General features: G+C 50.7%; 3 protein-coding genes across 3 annotated transcripts; 1 reads left to right on the forward strand and 2 right to left on the reverse strand.

The window, feature by feature from the left end:
• Positions 1-344: 344 nt before the first annotated feature.
• On the forward strand, positions 345-2,016 carry LOC146424126 (uncharacterized; the record flags this gene model as incomplete). Its single annotated transcript, XM_085043942.1, has 1 exon — positions 345-2,016. A coding segment is annotated over one exon (1,263 nt), but the record flags the coding sequence as incomplete, so codon positions are not given.
• Positions 2,017-11,413: 9,397 nt separating this feature from the next.
• LOC146424127 (uncharacterized) lies at positions 11,414-16,518 on the reverse strand. The gene is made up of 3 exons (XM_085043875.1): positions 16,392-16,518; positions 13,611-13,689; positions 11,414-13,432 (listed from the first exon to the last, which is right to left on the reverse strand). The coding sequence occupies exons 1-3, from the start codon at positions 16,494-16,496 to the stop codon at positions 11,838-11,840; spliced, it is 1,779 nt and encodes a 592-aa protein (XP_084900001.1). The 5' UTR covers positions 16,497-16,518; the 3' UTR covers positions 11,414-11,837.
• Positions 16,519-19,150: 2,632 nt separating this feature from the next.
• Positions 19,151-21,712, reverse strand: LOC146424128 (inositol 1,4,5-trisphosphate receptor-interacting protein-like 1). The gene is made up of 2 exons (XM_085043899.1): positions 21,654-21,712; positions 19,151-21,352 (listed from the first exon to the last, which is right to left on the reverse strand). The coding sequence occupies exon 2, from the start codon at positions 21,347-21,349 to the stop codon at positions 19,847-19,849; it is 1,503 nt and encodes a 500-aa protein (XP_084900025.1). The 5' UTR covers positions 21,350-21,352; positions 21,654-21,712; the 3' UTR covers positions 19,151-19,846.
• Positions 21,713-23,559: the final 1,847 nt, after the last annotated feature.

The raw sequence follows: 23,559 nt of genomic DNA on the forward strand, positions 1-23,559 counted from the left end.
ATTGCTGGGACCTCAATCAGTCTGGGGAGAGTGGGGATGCTGGAGAGGGGAACCCCCAGTAGACATGGGACCCCTGCAGCCCTGACAGGGGGAAACCCTGAACCCCAGAGTGGAGAGGCCAGAGAGGGAGAACTGCTGGGAGAGTCTGTTTTGGGGCTGAATCCTGGTGGTCTGGAGGTTTTTATGAAGCCCAGAGCCGTGGTGACTTCTAGAGATGAATTGGACAGGATGACCTTCAAAGCCAAGGTAGTCACTCCTTGTTTTTCCCCAAACCAGGATTTCCCATTCCCAAACCTCGGCTGGATGGAGGAGGAAGATGCCCCAGGACCCCCAGGCAGGTGAGGAGGAAGTCACTGCCCCTTTCCCCCTCTCTTCTCCTCCGTCTCCCAGCCCAGCATCACCCCTGGCTGCAGGACAGCCCTGCTGCTGTTGGGGGATGGACTGGGGGGATCTCCTTCCCCTTCCCTCTGGCATGGAGGCAAATCCCAAATGCTCTCCTTGTCCTTCCTCCCGCAGGCAGTGAGCTAAGGGTGGAGACCAGGGAGGACAAATCCTTGCAGCAGAACGTCGTGGAAGAGGCTGTTTTGAGCAGCTCCATGAGCCAGGAATTGAAGAGGGAGGAAAAGGCCCAGAGATGCTGCACGAGGAGGGGCTGCAAACCCAGCCCAGGGTGCTCTGAGGAGCAAAGACCCACCCTGAGCCGGGAAGGCAACCAGAGCCTTAATAAGAGTTCAGAACTGCAGGTTCCTGAGCAGCTTCATGATGGGGAGAAGCTCCACCAGTGCTTGGAGTGTGGGAAGAGCTTCAGGTGGAGATCCAACCTGATCTGCCACCAGAGAATCCACACTGGGGAGAGACCTTATGAGTGTGAGGAATGTGGGAAGAGCTTCAGACAGCGCTCCCACCTGATCTGCCACCAGAGGATCCACACTGGGGAGAGACCCTACGAGTGCCCTGAGTGTGGGAAGAGGTTTCAGACCAGCTCAGATCTCTTCCAGCACCAGGTGATTCACACAAGCAAGAGGCCTTTCCGCTGCCCTGAGTGCAGGAAGGGCTTCAAACGCAACTCCACCCTCGTCAAGCACCGGCGCATCCACACTGGGGAGAGACCCTATGAGTGTGAGGAATGTGGGAAGAGCTTCAGGCAGAGCTCCAGCCTGGTTGTCCACAAGATGATCCACACTGGGGAGAGACCCTATGAGTGTTCCGAGTGTGGGAAGAGGTTTCCAACTAGCTCAGATCTTCTCAAGCACCAGGTGATTCACACAGACGAGAGGCCCTTCCGGTGCCCTGACTGCAAGAAGGGCTTCAAACAGAACTCCCACCTCATCAGGCACCGGCGCATCCACACCGGGGAGAGACCCTATGAGTGTTCTGAGTGTGGGAAGAGGTTTCTGACCAGCAGCAATCTCCTCCAGCACCAGGTGATTCACACAGGTGAGAGGCCCTTCCGCTGCCCTGAGTGCAGGAAGGGCTTCAAGGACAACTCCGCCCTCATCAGGCACCGGCGCATCCACACCGGGGAGAGACCCTATGAGTGTCCCGAGTGTGGGAAGAGCTTCTCCAGCAGTTCTCACTTGACCAAACACCAACGGAGCCACCGGTAAGGGAAGCCCTGCAAGTGCCCAGAGTGCAGGAAGAGCTTCATGTGCTGCTCCAGCTTCATCCCACATCAGAGGACCCACACTGGGAAGAGCCCTGGTGACCCTCACTCCCAGTGATCAACACTGCGAAGACACCTGGCTGGTGGCTTCCACGTCCTCCTGATTCCCTGTGGCCACCTGGACAAACACAGGGGCAGTAACATCCATCGGGACTCAGATCGACACTGGAAATTCATTGGGAAGAAGTGATTTATTAAATTTACACCCTAAAAAATCTCACCTGCTGTGTAATAGTTTCTTCTGGTGTCATCAAGCAATGCTGGGTGATCTTGGAGGTCTTTTCCAATCTAAGTTCCTTCTTCATCCTGTCAGAGCAACCAAAATTGAGGTAAAATAAAGGAAATTAAACAAAGAGATGCACCATTTTACTGAGTGAACTGGGGAATTGGGAGTGAATTTGGGGTTCAGGGGAAAATTAATGAGGATTTGGGTGTTCTGGGGCTTCCCAAGCCAGGGAACGGGGTGACGATCTCGTAGCTGTGGTGGCAGAACATGTCCACCTGAGCCCATCTGCTCTCCAGGAATTCTGGTTGTCTTTGCCTATTCCTGGCCTCAGTGTTCCCTTCCCTTCCCTTCCCTTCCCTTCCCTTCCCTTCCCTTCCCTTCCCTTCCCTTCCCTTCCCTTCCCTTCCCTTCCCTTCCCTTCCCTTCCCTTCCCTTCCCTTCCCTTCCCTTCCCTTCCCTTCCCTTCCCTTCCCTTTTTTCTTTTCTCCCTCCCTCCCTTTCTTTGTGTCACCAAAATCCTCCCCAAAATCTCCTCAAATTCCCACCGAGGCCCTCCTAGATCTCCCCAAAAACCACACTGGGGACCCCAAAAAAGGTGCTATCGGTTTTGATTTGGGAAGGGGTTTCCCCCAAAACATCCCAAAATTGCCTTAAAAACCCCAAAATCGCCCCCAAAATGGCATGGATTGAATTAGGTCAGGGTCTGCAGGCAGGCTGAGCAGCACGGTGTGCAGTTAATTAGGGGTTAATTGCTTAGGGTTGAGGTTAATTAATTAGGTCCCGCTGGGCAGCACGGCATGGCCCTGCAGTCCTTCCTTTACACCATCAGGGGGAAGCACGGGGCTAATTAGGGGTTAATTAATTAATTAGGGTTTAATTAGGTCTGGCTGAGCAGCACAGCACAGCCCTGCAGTCCCTCCTTTACACCACCAGGGGGCAGCATGGGATCAGTTAGAGGCCCTGTCAATTCAGGGCAGCGTAATTAGGAGTGCTTAATTAATTAGGGATAATTAATTAATGAGGGTTTAATTAGGTCTGGCTGAGCAGCACGGTGCCACCCTGCAGTCCCTCCTTCACACCAACAGAGGGCATGACGGGGCAATTAATTAATTAGGGGTTAATTAGGGGTGGCTGAGCAGCTCTGCACAGTCCCGCCTTTACACCACCAGGGGGCAGTATGGGGTTAATTAGGGGTGTTGATGAATTAATTAGGTCGGGCTGAGCAGCATAGGGTGGCCCTGCAATCCCTCCTTTACACCACCAGCAGAGGGCAGCACGGGGTTAATTAGGAGCAGTTAATTAATTACTTAGATCAGGCTGAGCAGCACAGCATGGCCCTGCAGTCCCTCCTTTACACCACCAGAGGGCAGCACGAATCCCCCCGCTCTCCTCCGCAGCTCCAGGTGGAGCAGCTGAGCGTTGCTGAGGCTCAGCGAGCGCAGAGACCAAAGCTGCGGCCGAGGACTCCTGCCCTGCAGAGCCAGCACCAAACAGCGGCGGGAATCGCCGGGAAAGGGTTGGGAATCATCGGGATGTAGTCGGGAATCTCCAGATTTTCTGGGAATGGGACTGGAATCGCTGGGAAAGGGTTGGGAGTCATTGGGAAAGCATTGGGAATGGATGGGAAAGTGTTGGGAATGTCCGGGAAAGGGGTGGGAATTGCCGTGAAAAGGTTGGGAATCATTGGGAAAGGGTTGGGAATCTCCAGATTGCCTGGAAAAGGGTCGGGAATCAGTGGAGGTGATTTGGAAGTCCCCGGAGGTGATTTGGGAATCTCCAGATAGTCGGGAATATCCAGATAGTCGGGAGTCGCTGGAAAAGAGTCGGGAGTCATCGGAGGTGATTCGGGAATCCTCGGAGGAGATTCGGGAATCCATCAGTGCTGATTCAGGAATTTCCGTGATTTAGGGTAAAATAGAAATTATTCATGTAAAAGAACTAGAAGCTGGATAATAGTAATAATAATATTTTTGAACTGATTTAGAGAGCCAGAGATTGGATAATGATTCACTAAGATATGCCTGCTGCAATCCATTTATTATTCACTTAATGAATTTTTGTCTACGTGGTATTGGGGAGGATGGAGAGAAGAGAGCCAAATAATTGAGAGAAACCACCAAGTGTAACCGAGCATCCCGCCCTTGGACCCCAGAACTGGTACAAGTTGGTTCTCAGGCTTGGACTAGGACCAAGAACCAAAGGAGCATGGGCAAGGGAACAGGGTGAAGAGTTCATCGTGATGAAGACTATGGATCATGTAGTAATCAATTATTTGGGACCCTTGCCCACAATTAATCTGGGACACTGCACTTGCACGGGCATATTTAAATGAACTTTGAACTCATTATAATCCGAAGCGGGGATAGGTAATGAATATGTATAGGAACATTGTGTAACTTCATGCATATGTAGCCTGATATAAACCAAGTGAAGTGCTGCTGAGGTGTGCATGCCTTTGGAGGGGCTACCCGCCATGCACCCCAGCTGGAATAAACACAGACCTACTTCATAACTATCTGAGTTGTGGAGTCAATTCCGTGCTTCATTTGGCACCCCAGATGGGACAAGATTTGCCTGGCTGCAGGATGGACTGAGGGGCTGACATCCTAGGCGCGCCCCAGGATTTTCCTGGAGGACCTCCGCTCCTCGGCCGCTCACTGCGGGGGCAAACAACGACCGCTTGATACAGCGGAGAAACGGTATGTGTTTTGGGTATAGGGAAGCCTGTAAGGCGTATACGCGTGGCTAGGGCTGCTGGTAAGACACAGAGAGACGTCCTGTGCACAGCGTTGTCCCTGAGTGGTGAGCTTGCAAGCGACTGGTTAGGGCTGGCTAGGGGAAATCGGCAAAGTAATTCATCGTCCTTAGCTGGCAGGGGGGGATTCGCTGTCCGGTAGAGCGGCCGCGAGCGATTCTGGTGGTGAGTCGAGTGGATCGCTAAGGAAATTAGTTTGAAAGGGAACTAGTTTGAAGTATTGTTAACACCGGTGTTGTGTATGTGTGTGGGGTGCAGATTAGTCTAAATGAGCAAATGAGAAATTGATTGATTAAGTGTGAGGCAAGTGGTCTAATAGGAATGAATATTTGGCTATGGTTATGAATTATTAGCTTTGGCATATGAGGGTGGTTTATTGGAATTATTGTTGTACTTTGTTGTTGTGGTTGTAAAAGCGCTTGTTGTATTGTATTACATGTTTATTGTTGTGTTAGGGTGAGTGAGTGTATGCAGTTGTTTGAAATTGTGGTGGTAAGTGAATAAAAAGAAACTTTTTGCCGCGGCCAATTAAAGACACTGGGGTTTTTTCAGTGGCTACGTCAAAGGAGCATAGCCCCAGACCTTTGGCTTTATGTGGATGTAGTACAGCAGCTGTGCCACAGTATGATTAGTTGGTTTTAACATGGTGTCAGCTTTGCAGGCTTGCAGAGTTAAGAGATACTATTTTTTATCGACCTGTCAGAAAACTACTGGGCAAGTTGTAAAGAGAATATAAAAGTTTGGTGTGGACAAAAACACCGAGTTCCTTCTTAGCAGTGTAATCTTAGAAAATATTGGGAATATTGAGTTAATTTACTTAGTGAAAACAGGAGCATATAAAGAGTGGTTGCCTTTTTATTTTTCTCTTCTTTCTCCTTCTTCCCTCTCAGTAACTAATCTTGATTTTTATTTTTTTTCTCTCTCTCCTAGTAGCTTGGCTTTGAGTGAAATAAATGAGATGCTTGTCTGATGCCAAAAATACCTTTTGTTTTGAATGTAAAAATAATTACTGTAAGGTTTGGGCATTGTGTGAGTGTGCTGCATGTCACAAAAAGTGGTATTGCGTGTTTCATTTGAGATCAAAGTGGTGTCCAGCGTGTGAGGATTCTGAAATTCAGGCTCAATATAAGATAGCCGAAATAAAAAGTGGAGATCTTAACGAAAGGGACACTGTTACTATTGTGACTGAGTGGTCAGAAGCAGCTGTTATTGCCTTAGTGTGTGTGTGGAAAAAGTCATTTAGTTCCTGAAATCTGGTCAGTGTGGGAGGAAAACTGGGAAAAAACAGTGAGGCAGTGTGAAAAGAGGTTTGCCTGGAAGAGAGATAAAACCAAGTGAAGGAAATAGATAAGATGGGAACTGGGCAAAGCAAAGAGGTTCCTAAAACAACTCCACTTGGCTGTGTTTTAGCACATTGGAAGGAAACTGCAGGGAGTGGAGGTACAGAAGATAAAAGGACTCTTAGCAAATTTACAACTCAGTGGTGGCCTTTGTACAAGCCAGATGATGGAATTAGGTGGCCTCCGCATGGGTCTCTAGACTATAACACTCTATTACAGTTAATGTTGTTTTTAAGATGGGAAGGAAAATGGGGTGAGGTCTCTTATGCTGATATGTTTTTCTCTCTTCGAAATCACCCCGAATGGCAAAGAGATTGTGGGATTAGACCTCCCACCGACCCTATGGTATTAGCCCTTGAAAAGGAAGACAAAAACAGAAGGGGAAAAATTAGGAGGTGTTGCTCCTCCTGCAGCACTGGAGAGCAGTGTATAAAATCAGATAAGGCTTATCAAGAAATGCATTACACGAGAACAACAAGGGTTTATCTGTGAGAGTAACACAATGAACACCAAAGATATATGCTTAGATGTTGAGCAAAGCATTTGCCACTTTGAAGTTCACCCGGATACTAGTCAGAAAACAGTACTTGTATATATTGGTCAGGGCTGTATTTGCTTAAGAACATTGTGTGTTTTCATAGAAATAGATAATGACAATGTTACTTTGGGTGTTAGGAATCGTTCTAATTTTTGTATTTGTAATTTTGTGAAAATCATTGGGTGTGACTTTTTGAATTTGGCACCAGTTGTATCTCATCAGTTGATAAAATCCAATTACACAATATATCATGACTTATCATCAACACCTATTGGGATGAACCTTACGCTGGTGAGACAACTGGTAGAGCAGCAAGACTTAATTAACATCCTAAAAGGAATTCAAAAAAGTGGAAAGAAAATTTTAATAACCATTCACCATGATACAGAGGAAATAAACAGAGTCTTGCAAAGAGCCAGACAGGATGCGGATCACCACTGGTGGGATGTGCTTTTTGGATGGTCACCTACTGCAACTGGTATCCTTAATGCATTATGTCAGCCCATAATTGTTTTACTAATTTGGGTAGGTATTAGTTTTGTGTTATCTGTTCTGCTATTTGTTTGGAATTGTAGGATGTTAAAGAGGCTATCCATTTTAACTACCTTATCAAATGTACATGGTAAGGCATTGAGAGATACTTACCGCAGAAGCTTGCTAGAAGAAGACTCCATTTACTAGTAAAAGAATTTACTAATCATATAGAAAAGGGGGGACTGATTTAGGGTAAAATAGAAATTACTAATGTAAAAGAACTAGAAGCTGGATAATAGTAATAATAATATTTTTAACTGATTTAGAGAGCCAGAGATTGGATAATGATTTACTAAGATATGCCTGCTGCAATCCATTTATTATTCACTTAATGAATTTTTGTCTACCTGGTATCGGGGAGGATGGAGAGAGGAGAGCCAAATAATTGAGAGAAACCACCAAGTGTAACCGAGCATCCCGCCCTCAGACCCCAGAACTGGTACAAGTTGCCTCTCAGGCTTGGACTTGGACCATGAACCAAGGGAGCGTGCACAAGGGAACAGGGTGAAGAGTTCATCGTGATGAAGACTATGGATCATGTAGTAATCAATCATTTGGGACCCTTGCCCACAATTAATCTGGGACACTGCACTTGCACGGGCATATTTAAATGAACTTTGAACTCATTATAATCCGAAGCGGGGATAGGCAATGAATATGTATAGGAGCATTGTGTAACTTCATGCATATGTAACCTGTAACCTGATATAAACCTAGTGAAGTGCTGCTGAGGTGTGCATGCCTTTGGAGGGGCTACCCGCCATGCACCCCAGCTGGAATAAACACATACCTACTTCATAACTATCTGAGTTGTGGAGTCAATTCTGTGCTTCATTTGGCACCCCAGATGGGACAAGATTTGCCTGGCTGCAGGATTGACTGGGGGGCTGACATCCTAGGCGCGCCCCGGGATTTTCCTGGAGGACCTCCGCTCCTCGGCCGCTCACTGCGGGGGCAAACAACGACTGCCTGCTACAGCAGAGAAACGGTATGTGTTTTGGGTATAGGGAAGCCTGTAAGGCGTATACGCGTGGCTAGGGCTGCTGGTAAGACACAGAGAGACGTCCTGTGCACAGCGTTGTCCCTGAGTGGTGAGCTTGCAAGCGACTGGTTAGGGCTGGCTAGGGGAAATCGGCAAAGTAATTTGTCGTCCTTAGCTGGCAGGGGGGGATTCGCTGTCTGGTAGAGCGGCTGCGAGCGATTCTGGTGGTAAGTCGAGTGGATCCCTAAGGAAACTAGTGTGAAAGAGAACTAGTTTGAAGTATTGTTAACACCGGTGTTGTGTATGTGTGTGGGGTGCAGATTAGTCTGCACGAGCAAATGAGAAATTGATTGATGAAGTGTGAGGCAAGTGGTCTAATAGGAATGAATATTTGGGTATGGTTGTGAATTATTAGCTTTGGCATATGAGTGTGGGTTTATTGGAATTTTTGTTGTACATTGTTGTTGTGGTTGTAAAAGCGCTTGTTGTATTGTATGACATGTTTATTGTTGTGTTAGGGTGAGTGAGTGTATGCAGTTGTTTGAAATTGTGGTGGTAAGTGAATAAAAAGAAACTTTTTACCGCGGCCAGTTAAAGACACTGGGGCTTTTTCGGTGGCTACGTCAAAGGAGCATAGCCCCAGACCTTTGGCTTTATGTGGATGTAGTACAGCAGCTGTGCCACAGTATGATTAGTTGGTTTTAACATGGTGTCAGCTTTGCAGGCTTGCAGAGTTAAGAGATACTATTTTTTATCGACCTGTCAGAAAACAACTGGGCAAGTTGTAAAGAGAATATAAAAGTTTGGTGTGGACAAAAACACCAAGTTCCTTCTTAGCAGTGTAATCTTAGAAAATATTGGGAATATTGAGTTAATTTACTTAGTGAAAACAGGAGCATATAAAGAGTGGTTGCCTTTTTATTTTTCTCTTCTTTCTCCTTCTTCCCTCTCAGTAACTAATCTTGATTTTTATTTTTTTTCTCTCTCTCATAGTAGCTTGGCTTTGAGTGAAATAAATGAGATGCTTGTCTGATGCCAAAAATACCTTTTGTTTTCAATGTAAAAATAATTACTGTAAGGTTTGGGCATTGTGTGAGTGTGCTGCATGTCACAAAAAGTGGTATTGCGTGTTTCATTTGAGATCAAAGTGGTGTCCAGCGTGTGAGGATTCTGAAATTCAGGCTCAATATAAGATAGCCAAAATAAAAAGCAGAGATCTTAACGAAAGGGACACTGTTACTATTGTGACTGAGTGGTCAGAAGCAGCTGTTATTGCCTTAGTGTGTGTGTGGAAAAAGTCATTTAGTTCCTGAAATCTGGTCAGTGTGGGAGGAAAACTGGGAAAAAACAGTGAGGCAGTGTGAAAAGAGGTTTGCCTGGAAGAGAGATAAAACCAAGTGAAGGAAATAGATAAGATGGGAACTGGGCAAAGCAAAGAGGTTCCTAAAACAACTCCACTTGGCTGTGTTTTAGCACATTGGAAGGAAATTGCAGGGAGTGGAGGTACAGAAGATAAAAGGACTCTTAGCAAATTTTCAACTCAGTGGTGGCCTTTGTACAAGCCAGATGATGGAATTAGGTGGCCTCCGCATGGGTCTCTAGACTATAACACTCTATTACAGTTAATGTTGTTTTTAAGATGGGAAGGAAAATGGGGTGAGGTCTCTTATGCTGATATGTTTTTCTCTCTTCGAAATCACCCCGAATGGCAAAGAGATTGTGGGATTAGACCTCCCACCGACCCTATGGTATTAGCCCTTGAAAAGGAAGACAAAAACAGAAGGGGAAAATTAGGAGGTGTTGCTCCTCCTGCAGCATTGGAGAGCAGTGTATAAAATCAGATAAGGTTTATCAAGAAATGCATTACACGAGAACAACAAGGGTTTATCTGTGAGAGTAACACAATTAACGCCAAAGATATATGCTTAGATGTTGAGCAAAGCATTTGCCACTTTGAAGTTCACCTGGATACTAGTCAGAACACAGTACTTGTATATATTGGTCAGGGCTGTATTTGCTTAAGAACAATGTGTGTTTTCATAGAAATAGATAATGACAATGTTACTTTGGATGTTAGGAATTGTTCTAATTTTTGTATTTGTAATTTTGTGAAAATCATTGGGTGTGACTTTTTGAATTTGGCACCAGTTGTATCTCATCAGTTGATAAAATCCAATTACACAATGTAGCATGACTTATCATCAACACCTATTGGGATGAACCTTACGCTGGTGAGACAACTGGTAGAGCAGCAAGACTTAATTAACATCCTAAAAGGAATTCAAAAAAGTGGAAAGAAAATTTTAATAACCATTCACCATGATACAGAGGAAATAAGCAGAGTCTTGCAAAGAGCCAGACAGGATGCAGATCACCACTGGTGGGATGTGCTTTTTGGATGGTCACCTACTGCAACTGGTATCCTTAATACAGTATGTCAGCCCATAATTGTTTTACTAATTTTGGTAGGTATTAGTCTTGTGTTATCTGTTCTGCTATTTGTTTGGAATTGTAGGATGTTAAAGAGGCGACCCATTTTAACTACCTTATCAAATGTACATGGTAAGGCATTGAGAGATACTTATCGCAGAAGCTTGCTAGAAGAAGACTCCATTTACTAGTAAAAGAATTTACTTATCATATAGAAAATAGGGGACTGATTTAGGGTAAAATAGAAATTACTAATGTAAAAGAACTAGAAGCTGGATAATAGTAATAATAATATTTTTAACTGATTTAGAGAGCCAGAGATTGGATAATGATTTACTAAGATATGCCTGCTGCAATCCATTTATTATTCACTTAATGAATTTGTGCCTACCTGGTATCGGGGAGGATGGAGAGAGGAGAGCCAAATAATTGAGAGAAACCACCAAGTGTAACTGACCATCCTGCCCTTGGACCCCAGAACTGGTACAAGTTGGTTCTCAGGCTTGGACTTAGACCAAGAACCAAGGGAGCGTGCGCAAGGGAACAGGGTGAAGAGTTCATTGTGATGAAGACTATCAATCACGTCGTCATTAATCAATTGGGACCCCTGCCTGCAATTAATCTGAGAAACTGCGCTTGTGCGAGCATATTTAAATGAACTTTGAACTCATTATAATACGAAGCGGGGATAGGTAATGAATATGTATAGGAACATTGTGTAACTTCATGCATATGTAGCCTGATATAAACCTAGTGAAGTGCTGCTGAGGTGTGCATGCCTTTGGAGGGGCTACCCGCCATGCACCCCAGCTGGAATAAACACATACCTACTTCATAACTATCTGAGTTGTGGAGTCAATTCTGTGCTTCACCAGAACACCCAAATCCGCATTAATTTTCCCCTGAACCCCAAATTCACCAATTCCCTCAGCAAAATGGTGCAGCTTTACATCTCTTTGTTTAATTTCCTTTATTTTACCTCAATTTTGGTTCTTCTGACAGGATGAAGAAGGAAATTATTTAGATTGCAAAAAGACCTCCAAGATCACTCAGCATTGCTTGATGACACCAGAAGAAACAATTAAACAGCAGGTGAGATTTTTTAAGGTGTAAATTCAATAAATCAGCTCTTCCCAATGAATTTCCAGTGTCGATCTGAGTCCTGATGGATGTTCCTGCAACTGTGCTTGTCCAGGTGGCCACAGGGAATCAGGAGGACATGGAAGCCACCAGCCAGGTGTCTTTGCAGTGTTGGTCACTGGGAGTGAGGGTCACCAGGGCTCTTCCCAGTGTGGGTCCTCTGATGTGGGATGAAGTTGGAGCAGCACATGAAGCTCTTCCTGCACTCGGGGCACTTGCAGGGCTTCCCTTACTGGTGGCTCTGTTGGTGTTTGGTCAAGTGAGAACTGCAGGAGAAGCTCTTCCCACACTCAGGACACTCATAGGGTCTCTCCCCAGTGTGGATCCTCTTGTGGACAACCAGGCTGAAGCTCCGGCTGAAGCTCTTCCGACATTCTCCACACTCATAGGGTCTCTCCCCAGTGTGGATGCGCCGGTGAGTGACGAGGTGGGAGTTCTTTCTGAAGCCCTTCTTGCACTCAGGGCAGCGGAAAGGCCTCTCGTCTGTGTGAATCACCTGGTGCTGGACGAGATCTGAGCTGATTGGAAACCTCTTCCCACACTCAGAGCACTCATAGGGTCTCTCCCCAGTGTGGATCATCTTATGGCGGATCAGGTTGGATCTCTGGCTGAAGCTCTTCCCACATTCCCCACACTCATAGGGTCTCTCCCCAGTGTGGATGCGCCGGTGAGTGACGAGGTGGGAGTTCTTTCTGAAGCCCTTCTTGCACTCAGGGCAGCGGAAGGGCCACTCATCTGTGTGAATGACCTTGTGCTGGAGGAGATCTGAGCTGGTCTGAAACATCTTTCCACACTCAGAACACTCATAGGGTCTCTCCCCAGTGTGGATGCGCCGGTGCCTGATGAGGGTGGAGTTGTCCTTGAAGCCCTTTTTGCACTCAGGGCAGTGGAAAGGCCTCTCGTCTGTGTGAAAGCGCTCATGCTTAAGGAGATCTGAGCTGGTGAGAAACCTCTTCCCACACTCAGAACACTCATAGGGTCTCTCCCCAGTGTGGGTCATCTTGTGGCGGATCAGGTAGGACCTCCGGCTGAAGCTCTTCCCACATTCTCCACACTCATAGGGTCTCTCCCCAGTGTGGATGCGCCGGTGCCTGATGAGGGTGGACTTGTTCTTGAAGCCCTTCCTGCACTCAGGGCAGCGGAAAGGCTTCTCGTCTGTGTGAATCACCTGGTGCTGGAGGAGATGGGTGCTGGTCTGAAACCTCTTCCCACACTCAGGGCACTCATAGGGTCTCTCCCCAGTGTGGATCATCTGGTGCATGATCAGGTTGGAGCTGGTAATGAAGCTCTTGCCACATTCCCCACACGCATAGGGTCTCTCCCCTGTGTGGATACTCTTGTGGTAGATCAGGTGGGAGTTCTGAGTGAAGCTCTTCCCACATTGCTCACATTCATAGGGTCTCTCCCCGGTGTGGATCCTCTTGTGGTGGATCAGGCTGGACCTGTGGCTGAAGCTCTTCCCACATTCCTCACACTCATAAGGTCTCTCCCCAGTGTGGATGCGCTGGTGGATGACCAGGTTGGATCTCTTGCCGAAGCTCTTCCCACACTCCAAGCACTTGTGGGGCTTCTCCCAATCATGAAGCTGCTCAGGAACCTGCAGTTCTGAACTCTGATTAAGGCTCTGGTTGCCTTCCCGGCTCAGGGTGGGTGTTCGCTCCTCAGAGCACCCTGGGCTGGGTTTGCAGTCCCTCCTTGTGCAGCATCTCTGGGCCTTTTCCTCCCTCTTCAATTCCTGGCTCATGGAGCTGCTCAAAAAAGCCTCTTCCACAAGGTTCTGCTGCAAGGATTTGTCCTTCCTGGTCTCCACCCTTAGCTCACTGCCTGCGGGAGGAAGGACAAGGAGAGGATTTGGGATTTGCCTCCATGCCAGAGGGAAGGGGAAGGAGATCCCCCCAGTCCATCCCCCAACAGCAGCAGGGCTGTCCTGCAGCCAGGGGCGATGCTGGGCTGGGAGATGGAGGAGAAGGGAGGGGGAAAGGGGCAGTGACTTCCTCCTCACCTGCCTGGGGGTCCTGGGGCATCTTCCTCTTCCTCACAGCTTCCTCCTCCATCCAGCCGAGGTTTGGGAATGGGAAATCCTGGTTTGGAGAAAAACAAGGAGTGACTACCTTGGCTTTGAAGGTCACCCTGTCCAATTCATCTCTAGAAGTCACCAGGGCTTTGGGGTTCATAAAACCCTCCAGACCACCAGGATTCAGCCCCAAAACAGACTCTCCCAGCAGTTCTCCCTCTCTGGCCTCTCCTCTCTGGGGTTCTGGCTTTCCCCCTGTCAGGGCTGCAGGGGTCCCATGTCTACTGGGGGTTCCCCTCTCCAGCATCCCCACTCTCCCCAGACTGATTTGAGGTCCCAGCAATCCCAGGGCTTCCCCCTCTCCAAGTTCCCCACTTTGGGGTTCTGGGGGTCTCTTCTCTCTGGGGCCCTGCTTAGGGGAGTCAATGGGTTTGGGGGTCCCAGGGATCCCCTCTCCCCTGTTCTCTCACCACGCTGCCAGGGGTTCCCCAGCTCTGCCTTTGCCCCTCTCCATTCTCCCCTCCCATGCCTCTCCCAGGACTCCCCAAAACCAGTGTCCCCCACCCCCCATTGGGTCCCACAAGGTCCCCACGTGACCCCAGGCAGAGCCCAACCCCCACCACGCTGGGGATCCACATCCCCCCACCCCCCACCGGGGCTCTGCCAGCACCGCCATGGGAACCCCCAAAAACACCTCCTGGGGACACCCCAATGTCCCCCCGAGGGGCATTTGCATAACCTGACTGGAGCTTACTGGGACCATGTGGGGAGGAAACTGGGGACACATTGGGAGAAACTGGGATCATACTGGGAAAAACTGGGACCATACTGTGGGCAACTGACTGAAACTGGGGTCATGCTGGAGGCAACTGGGAGTAACTGGGAAAGACTGGGATCATTCTGAGGGAACTAGAACCTTACTGGGGCAGCTGGGAGTGCCTGGCAATGACTAGGAGCATGCTGAGGGCAACTGGGATAAACTGGAAGTGTCTGTAACCATACTGGGCTGACTGGAACCACACTGGGAACAGTTGGGACCATGCTGGGGGCAACTGGGAGCAATTGAGAGTGTCTGGGGCCACACTGGGCAGGACTGGGACTATAGCAGGAGCCAATGGGGGCAAGTGGGATCAGACTGGGAGAAACTGGGAAAAACTGGAACTATGCTGGGGGCAACTGGGATCATACTGGGATCAGAGTATGAGTATAATACCAGTCTCTCCCAGCTGGGCCCATGCTGGGAGAGACTGGTATTATACTGGGATTGACTTGGAGTGGCTGTGGACAACTGGAATGATGCTGAAAGCAACTGGCAGGAAGTGGGAATGACTGGCAGCATGCTGAGGGCAACTGGGATATACTGGGAGAGACAGGGAGACACAGGGATCATACTGGAAGCTACTGGGCTCATGCTGGCATTGACAGGGAGCAACTGGGATCACACTGGGGGCCATTGGCATCATACTGGGAGGAACTGGGATCATACTGGGATTACAGTGGGTGTCAATGGACTCTGACTGGGGCTTACTGGGAGCTACTAGGCCCATGCTGGGAGCCAACTGTGGATACACTGGGAGCAACTGGGAATGACAGGGTGCATGCTGCTGACAACTGGGATCTACTGGCAGTGACTGGGATAATCCTGGGGACAACTGAACCATGCTGAGGTAACTGGGAGTGCCTGGGAATGACTATGAGAATGTTCAGGGCAACTGGGATATACTGGGAGTGCCTGAGACCATGCAGGTAGTGACTGGGACCATACTGGGAAACACTGGGAATGTGCTGGAGGGAACTGGGACCATACTGGGGGCAAATGGGAGTGACTGGGGCCCTGCTGGGAGAGACTGGCATCATGCTGGACTCATACTGGGATTGTGCTGGGAGTGACTGGGAATGTGCTGGGGGGAACTGGGACCATACTGGGGGCAAGTGGGAGTGACTGGGGCCCTGCTGGGAGAGACTGGCATCATCCTGGACTCATACTGGGATTGTACTGGGAGTGACTGTGACTATGCTAGCAGCAACTGGGAGAACTGGGAACACACTGGGCAGAAGACGGAGGAACTGGGAGCACCTGGGACTGTGCTGGGGGCAAATTGCACCATAATAGGGAATGACTGGGAGTGACTGGGTTCATACTGGGAGCAACAGGGACCCTAGAGGGAGTGAGGGAAAGTGACCAGGGTCAGACTGGGACAGACTGGGCTCATACTGGGAGTGAGGAGGAAACTGGAAACACACGGGGCGGGGGCTGGGGGGACAACTGGGCTCCTACTGGGAGTAGCCACTTGCAGGACCCGGGAGCCCTGAGCCCCTTTCCCGGCCATCCTGCCCCCAAGCCACCAGACTCCCCCACCAGGGCTCCCAGCAATCCCAGGCATTGCCCCTCGCCGATTCCCCGCTCCGGGCTGCTGGCGCTCTCCTCTCCCTGCGGTTCTGCTTAGACAAGCCGCGGCTCCCGGAGCTCCGCAAAAGCCGCTGTCCCCCCCTCCCCCGCCGGTCACCCGCTGGCCCCGGGCAGAGCTTGGAGGGCCCGGGCAGAGCCCAACCCCCACCGCGGGGGGACCCGCATCCCCCTGCCCCCCATCGGGGCTCTGCCCGCACCGCCACCGGGACCCCCAAAAACACCTCCCGGGGAACCCCCCATGTCCCCCCGAGGGGCAGCTGCGGCTCGGCTTTGGAGTCCCGAAAACTCCAAACATCCCCCAAAACCCCAAACGCAGGGACCCCCCGGATATTTGGGGCGAGCTCCCCCTCCCCGCTCACCTGCGGGATGGGGGCGGCGATGCTCCAGGGGGGCTGCGAATTCAGGCAGACCCAAACCGCGTGGCTCCTGACCGATCCTCCTTTGGCCCTCCTCTTCCTCTTCATCTTCCTCCCGCTCCTCCCGCTCTGTCTCTCCTCCTCCTTCCCCGCCCTAATGCCACCTCCTTCTCCTCCTTTCCCCAGTCCCTTCTCCCGCTCCTCCTCCTCCCTGCTCCTCCTCCGCCGTTGGCGAGTCGCTCGCAGGCCGCGGGAGGAGCGGGGATGCAGCCGGGACAGCTCGGCATGGGCAGCGCGGGGCTCTCGGCTGCTCCCAGCCCAGCGCTGGGGACAGGGGGAGCCCGGCCTGGGGAAAAGGAGAGGGAAACAGGGAAAACTGGGGGCTGCAGATCCAAAGTGGCCTTGCTGGGGAGCCTGGGCAGGGAGTTGCAGCCCTTGGGGCTCCTGTGGGGAGCCTGGAGATGCGGGAGGGGGGAACGCAGAGAGGGGTGGGGGATCCCAGCAGTGCAGCACTGGAGTGACTGGGCTGTACTGGGATCGTACTGGGATCATACTGGGATCATACTGGCAATGACTGGGCTGTACTGGGGCACCTGGAACCTTCCTGGGGTGTCTGGGAGTGATTGGGCATGACTACGGGTGTGCTGAGTGCTACTGGGATATACTGGGAGTGTCTGTAACCATACTGGGCTGACTGGAACCACACTGGGAACAACCAGGACCATCCTGGGGGCAACTGGGATCAAGTGGGAGCAACTGGGAGTGAATGGGAGTGACTGTGTCTGCCCTGGACAGACTGGAACCATGCTGGGAGGGACTGGGATGATCCCAGGGGACACTGGTTTTAACTGGGATCTGACTGGGAGGAACCGGAAACAACTGGAACTATGCTGGGGGCAACTGGGATCCTGTGGGGATCAGAGTGGGAGCAGCTGGACCCATGCTGGGGGAGACTGGGATCACACTGAGGGTGACTGGGATCATACTGGGATTGACTGGAACCATAATGCAGGTGAATGGGAGCAACTGGAACCACAGCTGGGTCAACTGGGAGCAACTGGAGCCATGCTGGGATCATACTGGGAGTGACTGAGAATGACTGGGATTGTACTAGGGGCATCTGGGAGAACTGGGAGCACACTGGGCGGAAGTGGGAGCAACTGGGAGCAACTGGGATTGTACTGGGGACAAATTGCAACTCATAATAGGGAATGACTGGGAATAACTGGGTTCATACTGGGAGCAACAGGGATCCTAGAGGGAGTGAGGGGAAGTGACCAGGGTCATACTGGGAGTGCCTGGGAGTGCCTGGGCTCATCTTGGCTCCTACTGAGGTCCAGGGGGATCCCATTCCGTTCCCAGAGGGTGCCAGGGGGTCCCAGCATGGTCCCAAAGGGGATCCTGGGAATTCCCAGGGATTCCCCTTTTCTCCTGTTGCTCCCTCAGGCACTGTCGTATCTCCCAACCTGCAGCTCCAGGATCTGCCCCTTCTCACAGCCCTGAGACCCTCCCTGTTTCCTGACCCCGGCAGCCCCTGGAGCCCCATTGCTGCCTGTCCCAGTCCCCAAAGCCTCCTTTCCTCAGCCCCAGGGACTCCCTGAACCCTCCTTCCTGGAGGTGCCCTTTGTGCCACCTGTAAGCCCAGCATTGCATGGGAGCTTGGGAGGAGACACAGGTGACCAAAAGTGACCCCAGGGATATCGCAGAGCACAGGACATCAGGCTCAGTGTATAAAGTGGGGGAACAAGGAGGAAGGCCGCCCAGCAGAGCTCCCTGCTCCAGCTGGCAGGGCCTCAGCGCCCGCCCTGTGCCCTCCCGCCCCGATGGCCGCGCCAGGCCCTGCTTGCTGCCCTGATGGTGGCACTGCTGGCCCCCAGTGCTCTCCAAGGGCTTCTCCGGGGCACCTTCCTGCGGCCTGTCAGTCCCTGCACCACCAGAGACCTGCAGGGGCAGGGGCTGTTTACAAGGGCCTGCAGGGACAGCACCAGGGCCAGTGGCCTCCCACTGACACAGGGCGGGCTGAGGCCGCAGGTGTGGCACAAACTGTGGGCTCTGAGGCTGCTGAGGCCCTGGCCCACGCTGCCCACAGAAGCTGTGGCTGCCCCTGGATCCCTGGCAGTGCTCCAGGCCAGGCTGCATGGGCCTTGGAGCAGCCTGGCAGAGTGGAAGGTGTCCCTGCCCACGGCAGCAGCCTTGGAACAAGAGGATTTTTAAGGACCCTTCCAAGCCAAGGCGTTCTGTGATTCTGTGATCACAGGGGTTGGGGCAGCTGGGCTTAGATTGTGATTAGAACCAGTTCAGCACTGCAAGTTTGGTTGAGTTCAAGGAGACTGTTGACGAGCCCAGATTGACAACTTGTGAGATTTATCAATATAGAGGTCTGGCTGAGATCAATAAAAGCTTGCACTATCCAGATTCTGCAATATTGTAGTTTATTGAAGCAATGTGTTCCAACAGATAGTGACACTATATATGGCTTTACTGGTATATAAAAATAGTATTATAGAGGGAATATATTATATATATGTTATCTATATAATAAATAGATCTACTTTTTGAAGATCTTTCCAGACCTAAATGCACTAAGAGTGTTACTGTGTCACAACAGATAATGACAACACTAAATATGTGCTCTATTGTTATTGTTTAATCATAATTTAAAATCGTCATAGTAATACAGAATTAATATATAATCATAATTTAAAATCTTCAAATATTTATAATTATTATTTCTCATTATGTAATAATTTCAGATTTCTTACTTTTGATATTATTTAGTATATGGTTTTGTTTTCTTGTCTTTTAATATTATATATGACAACTAATGAACCATGTAATATATAATATGTATGAATTAGATATATTTATCAAGGAAATAAAAGTCTAGATACTTCTATATACAAGATTTCAGGTCAGCTCCAACACAGTTGGTACAATGCTGACCTAAAGATGTCGCTTCTGGGGACAGGGAGAGACACAGTCCATTGTCTGATCCCAGGCCAGCAGAGCTAGTTTTTCCTCTCAGTCATTTCTTCCCTGTTTTTTTGTCTTTTTCTGCCCCACATTCCCACTTCCTTCATACTGTAACTTTAGGTCCTTCCCATAGGGCTGGAACAATTGCATGTTACAGGTGGGGTTTGGTGGCTTTGGCCATGCGTGTAAGGCATGTGCTCTCTTCATCTGCATTCTTAGGAGTGGGAAAGTTTGTATGCAAGTAGGGCTTAATGCAGATCTGGGTGACTTGTTTTGGAACATGAATTGATACCAGGAGGTAGAATAAACACTCCCGTGGTCCCCCAGCTGCTGAGGCAGCAGGAGAGGCTGTGGGACCTTTGCCAGAGTCTTTGCACGCATCCTCCTCTCCTTTAAGGAGCAGATTTGTACAATGAGCTGCTTCTCTGCTGCCAGCTGTGAGCATCTCAAGCACAGCTCTGTGCAGGAGAACCTCTTCCAAGGTGTCAAGGCTTAAGGATTTCCAGGAGACGATGTTGCAGATCCAGGTACTGACTTATCACCTGGGAATGGGCAACCGGATCCACGGCCATATGATGGAAGAGATTGAGTGTCTCAGCCGTTTGGACATCTGGGGGCAAAGTGATCTCCTCAGGAAGCCTCTGGTTGCCCACAATAAAGTGGTTGAGACGTTTGTCTTCCAGGCTTAAGCGCAGGCTGTTGTTGATATCCACAATTCGCCTCAGGAAATGTCTCATTTGCCACTGTGACACCGGTACAGCGTTCAGGAGGTGCATGACAATGGTCTTCATGGTGTAGCTGGAAAAGCCTAGGCCCTGCCGAAGACAGGTGAAGAACTGCAGGTACTTGAGGTGCAAGCTGTAAGGGGGAGCCTGCCTGGCAATGTGCCTGAAGAACTTCATCTCTGCCACGGCGAAGGTCTCGAGCCACCTTGTTCTTGGGGTGAGGGGCTTTCTAGACTCGCTGCTAACAAAGACGTCTGAGTCGCCTCGCTGCACCCCAAAGAGCATCTCAATCCTGAAGCTTTTGCTGCCGTTGGTCACCTTGAACTGGCAGGAGCGTCTGGAGGGCAGCAGCACTAGACGCCAGTTGTGTGACTGAGGCAAAGCTGGCCAGATGTCTCTCAGCAGTTGGTAGAACCAGAGGCCTGTTTTCTGCACATCAAGGTAGGAGCCGGTGCACAGGGTGCAAAGGAGGCTGGGATCCTGATTCCTCCTCAGCTCCTCCTCAGGGTGGTGCAGGAAGCACAGCATGTTGTCAGCCTGCTGCTCCCTTGTGCAGGTGCACTCCAGCTCCACGCGGACATGGAAGCTCCTGCCGGGCCTCCACATTGCATTGGCCAACTCCAGGTGGAAGGAGTGCCCTTGGGGAGGAGTCATGGGTACGAGAAAGCGATACACAACATCCTCCTCTCGGGCAGTCCAGCCTTCAAAGGCATTGCCTACCTGGATGGCTCGTTGCAGCACCGGGTAGAAACTGTTTGACAAGACGCGTCCAGAGAAATTGATGAATCTGTCCATCAGGTCAGTTGTCCACATGCAGCCTGTCTCCAGGTCCTGTACAGGCCACTGGATGCGCCACAATAGCCTCCATCCTATGAACACGTGAATAACATCGTGTACTACATTTGCATCTACCATTCCGAATGCATTTCCACCATCATTTTCTTCTTCATGCTCCTGTCTCCTCAGGCTCCTTTCCCTCCAGAAATACCATAAGACCAAGAGAGAGACCAAGATGACAGGAAATGGCCAGAGCTGCCAGTACTGCAAGGCAGACCCCAGCAGGTCTCCCCAGGCCAAGCCACTCTGCTCCAGGAGTCTGAGCTGCTCCAACTCTTGCTCCAGCCGAATCCTCTCCTCTTCCAGGCGCTTTGCACGCAACTCCACGAGCAGTCGCAGTGTCTCTGCATCCATACCATCATCCATGGGCTGTGGGTACTGAAGAAGGCTATGCAAAGCAAGGACCAGGAATATCCAGGACTCCATGGTCTGCAGGAGGATGGAGAGAAGGCCTTGAGTGGAGCTGGGAGGGAGGCAGCTGGCAGAGGGGGCAGCAGGGGCAGGAATCACAGGGATGTGGGGGCAGGAAGGAAAGGGCCCCAGAGAGCTGGCAGGAAGCAAGGCCTGTCCTGCTGCCCCAGCAGCAGCAGCAGCAGCACCGTGCCCTGCCCAAGGCTCCCCTGTGAGGGGCTGTCCCTGCATGCATGGGGAGAAGCCACCCCCGGGTGCAGCGTTTCTGCCCCAGCCCTTGTCCAGCCCAGCCTCCCCTCCACCTCCAGTGTGCACTCACCACTTGCCCAGGCTCAGCCGGGGCAGCGTTGTCTGCTGGGGCCTTTTATATCTGCCCCCATTGTGACATGTCCTCTGTGATGTCACAGGTGCCACAGTGCATCACAGCCAGGCCAGCCCCACTCTTTGTCCCCAGCCCAGCTCAGCCACTCCGAGTGGCTCTTGTTCATTGCTTAAGGCTGCCTTTGAGTAAATGTTCTTCAAAGAACTTCCTTCTTTTAAATCTTTCTGAGGGTGGTAACTCTGCTGTTTCATAGGGCAGTCTGTTCACAACCTTGATATCATTTTTGGTGAAGGAATAGAGATCAAATCTAAACCTCCTGTGGAGTAACTTGAGGTAGTTTCCTCTGGTCGTATGGTTGGTTTCCTGGGAGAATACACTGACCCCACCTGGCTACAACCTCCTTTCAGGGAGCTGGAGAGAACCATAAGGCCCTCCCTGAGGCACTTTTTCTCTGTGCTAAACACCCCCACCTTCCTCAGCCCTTCTTCATCAGACTTGTGCTCCACACCATTCCCCAGCTCAATTGCCCTTCTGTGCACACACTCATGCACATCCATGTCTTTCTTGTTGTGAGGAGCCCAAAACTGAACGCAGGATTGGAGGAACAACATCACCAGTGCCCCACGGCAGGGGACGATCACTGCTCTGGTCCCACTGGCCCCACTGGTTCTCACACAAGTCACAATGCCATTGGATTCTTGGCCACTCGGGCACACTGCCATCCATCAACCAGCACCCCCAGGGCAATTTCTTTCTCAGCTTTCCCACCCCTCTTGCCCCAGCCTGTAGCACTGCATGGGGTGGGTGTGACCAAAGGGCAGGACTCAGCATTTTCCCTTCTTCTGTCTCATACAGGTGGACTTGACCCACCCATGACACCTTTCCATAGCCCTGAGTAGAGCCTTCCTACCCTCAGGCAGATCAACACTCCTGCCTTACTCACTGTCATTTAGATTGAACTCCATTCACCACCATGCTATCTCCTAGATCTAAGAGCAGTGTCCAATTGCTTCTTTAGGACCAACAGGCTTGGGACCAGTAGCCTTTCCTGGGAGGAGTTTGTTCCACTGCTGGGCCATCCCCACAGTGAAGAAAGAAGCTTTCCCTAATCACCAACCTGAGCTTTCCTCGGTGCAGCTTTAAGCCATTGCTTTGCATCCTTTCCCCAGATCCCAGAGGAAAATCAACGCCTCCCTGTGTGCTTCCTCTCGTGGGGAAGCTGTAGACAGCAGTGAGGTGACCCCTCAGGCTGCTCTCCTCTCAGCTGAACAAGCCCAGCATGCTCAGCCGTGCCTCATAAGAGCAGCCTGCCAGTCCTTTCCTCATCTTTCTTGCCCCCTTTGGACAGCAGCTAACATTGCTCTATGCTACTTGCAGTGTGGCTGCCAAAGCTGCACACAGTGCTCGAGGTGAGGCTACAGCAGTCCTGAGGGCACTTGGCCCAATCCCTTCTTTGCACTGGCGAGCTCCACTGGGCCTGATGCAGCCTGGGACAGGCCTGGCCCTTCTGGCTGCCAGGGCACTTGGTTGACTCCTACTGACCTTACCGTCCAGCAAAAGGCCCAGATCCCTTTCCAGAGCACATACACTTCTGTTTGCCACCTAAGTTGCTGAAGGAGATTCCCTGGCAGCCAAGCCATCCTTCCAGCCCTCTTGCTTGGCTTGCAACACTTTGCAGTTGCCTGCTCCTGTGCTCTATGGAAACATCCCTAATAGAAAGGCACGAGCATTCGAGGCAGTGTTTCTGTCCAGGCCCTCATCCAGCCCAGCCTCGCCTCCACGCATGCACTCACTGCTTGCCCAGGCTGTCCTGGGGCAGCATTACCTGCTGTGGCTTTTTACAGCTGCCTGCATGGTGACACTTTCACTGTGATGTCAAGGTGCCACAGCACACCACAGCCAG

Source organism: Lichenostomus cassidix, unplaced genomic scaffold, assembly GCF_008360975.1.
Source record: "Lichenostomus cassidix isolate B80296 unplaced genomic scaffold, HeHo_3.0 HiC_scaffold_42, whole genome shotgun sequence".
Lineage (NCBI taxonomy): Eukaryota > Metazoa > Chordata > Aves > Passeriformes > Meliphagidae > Lichenostomus > Lichenostomus cassidix.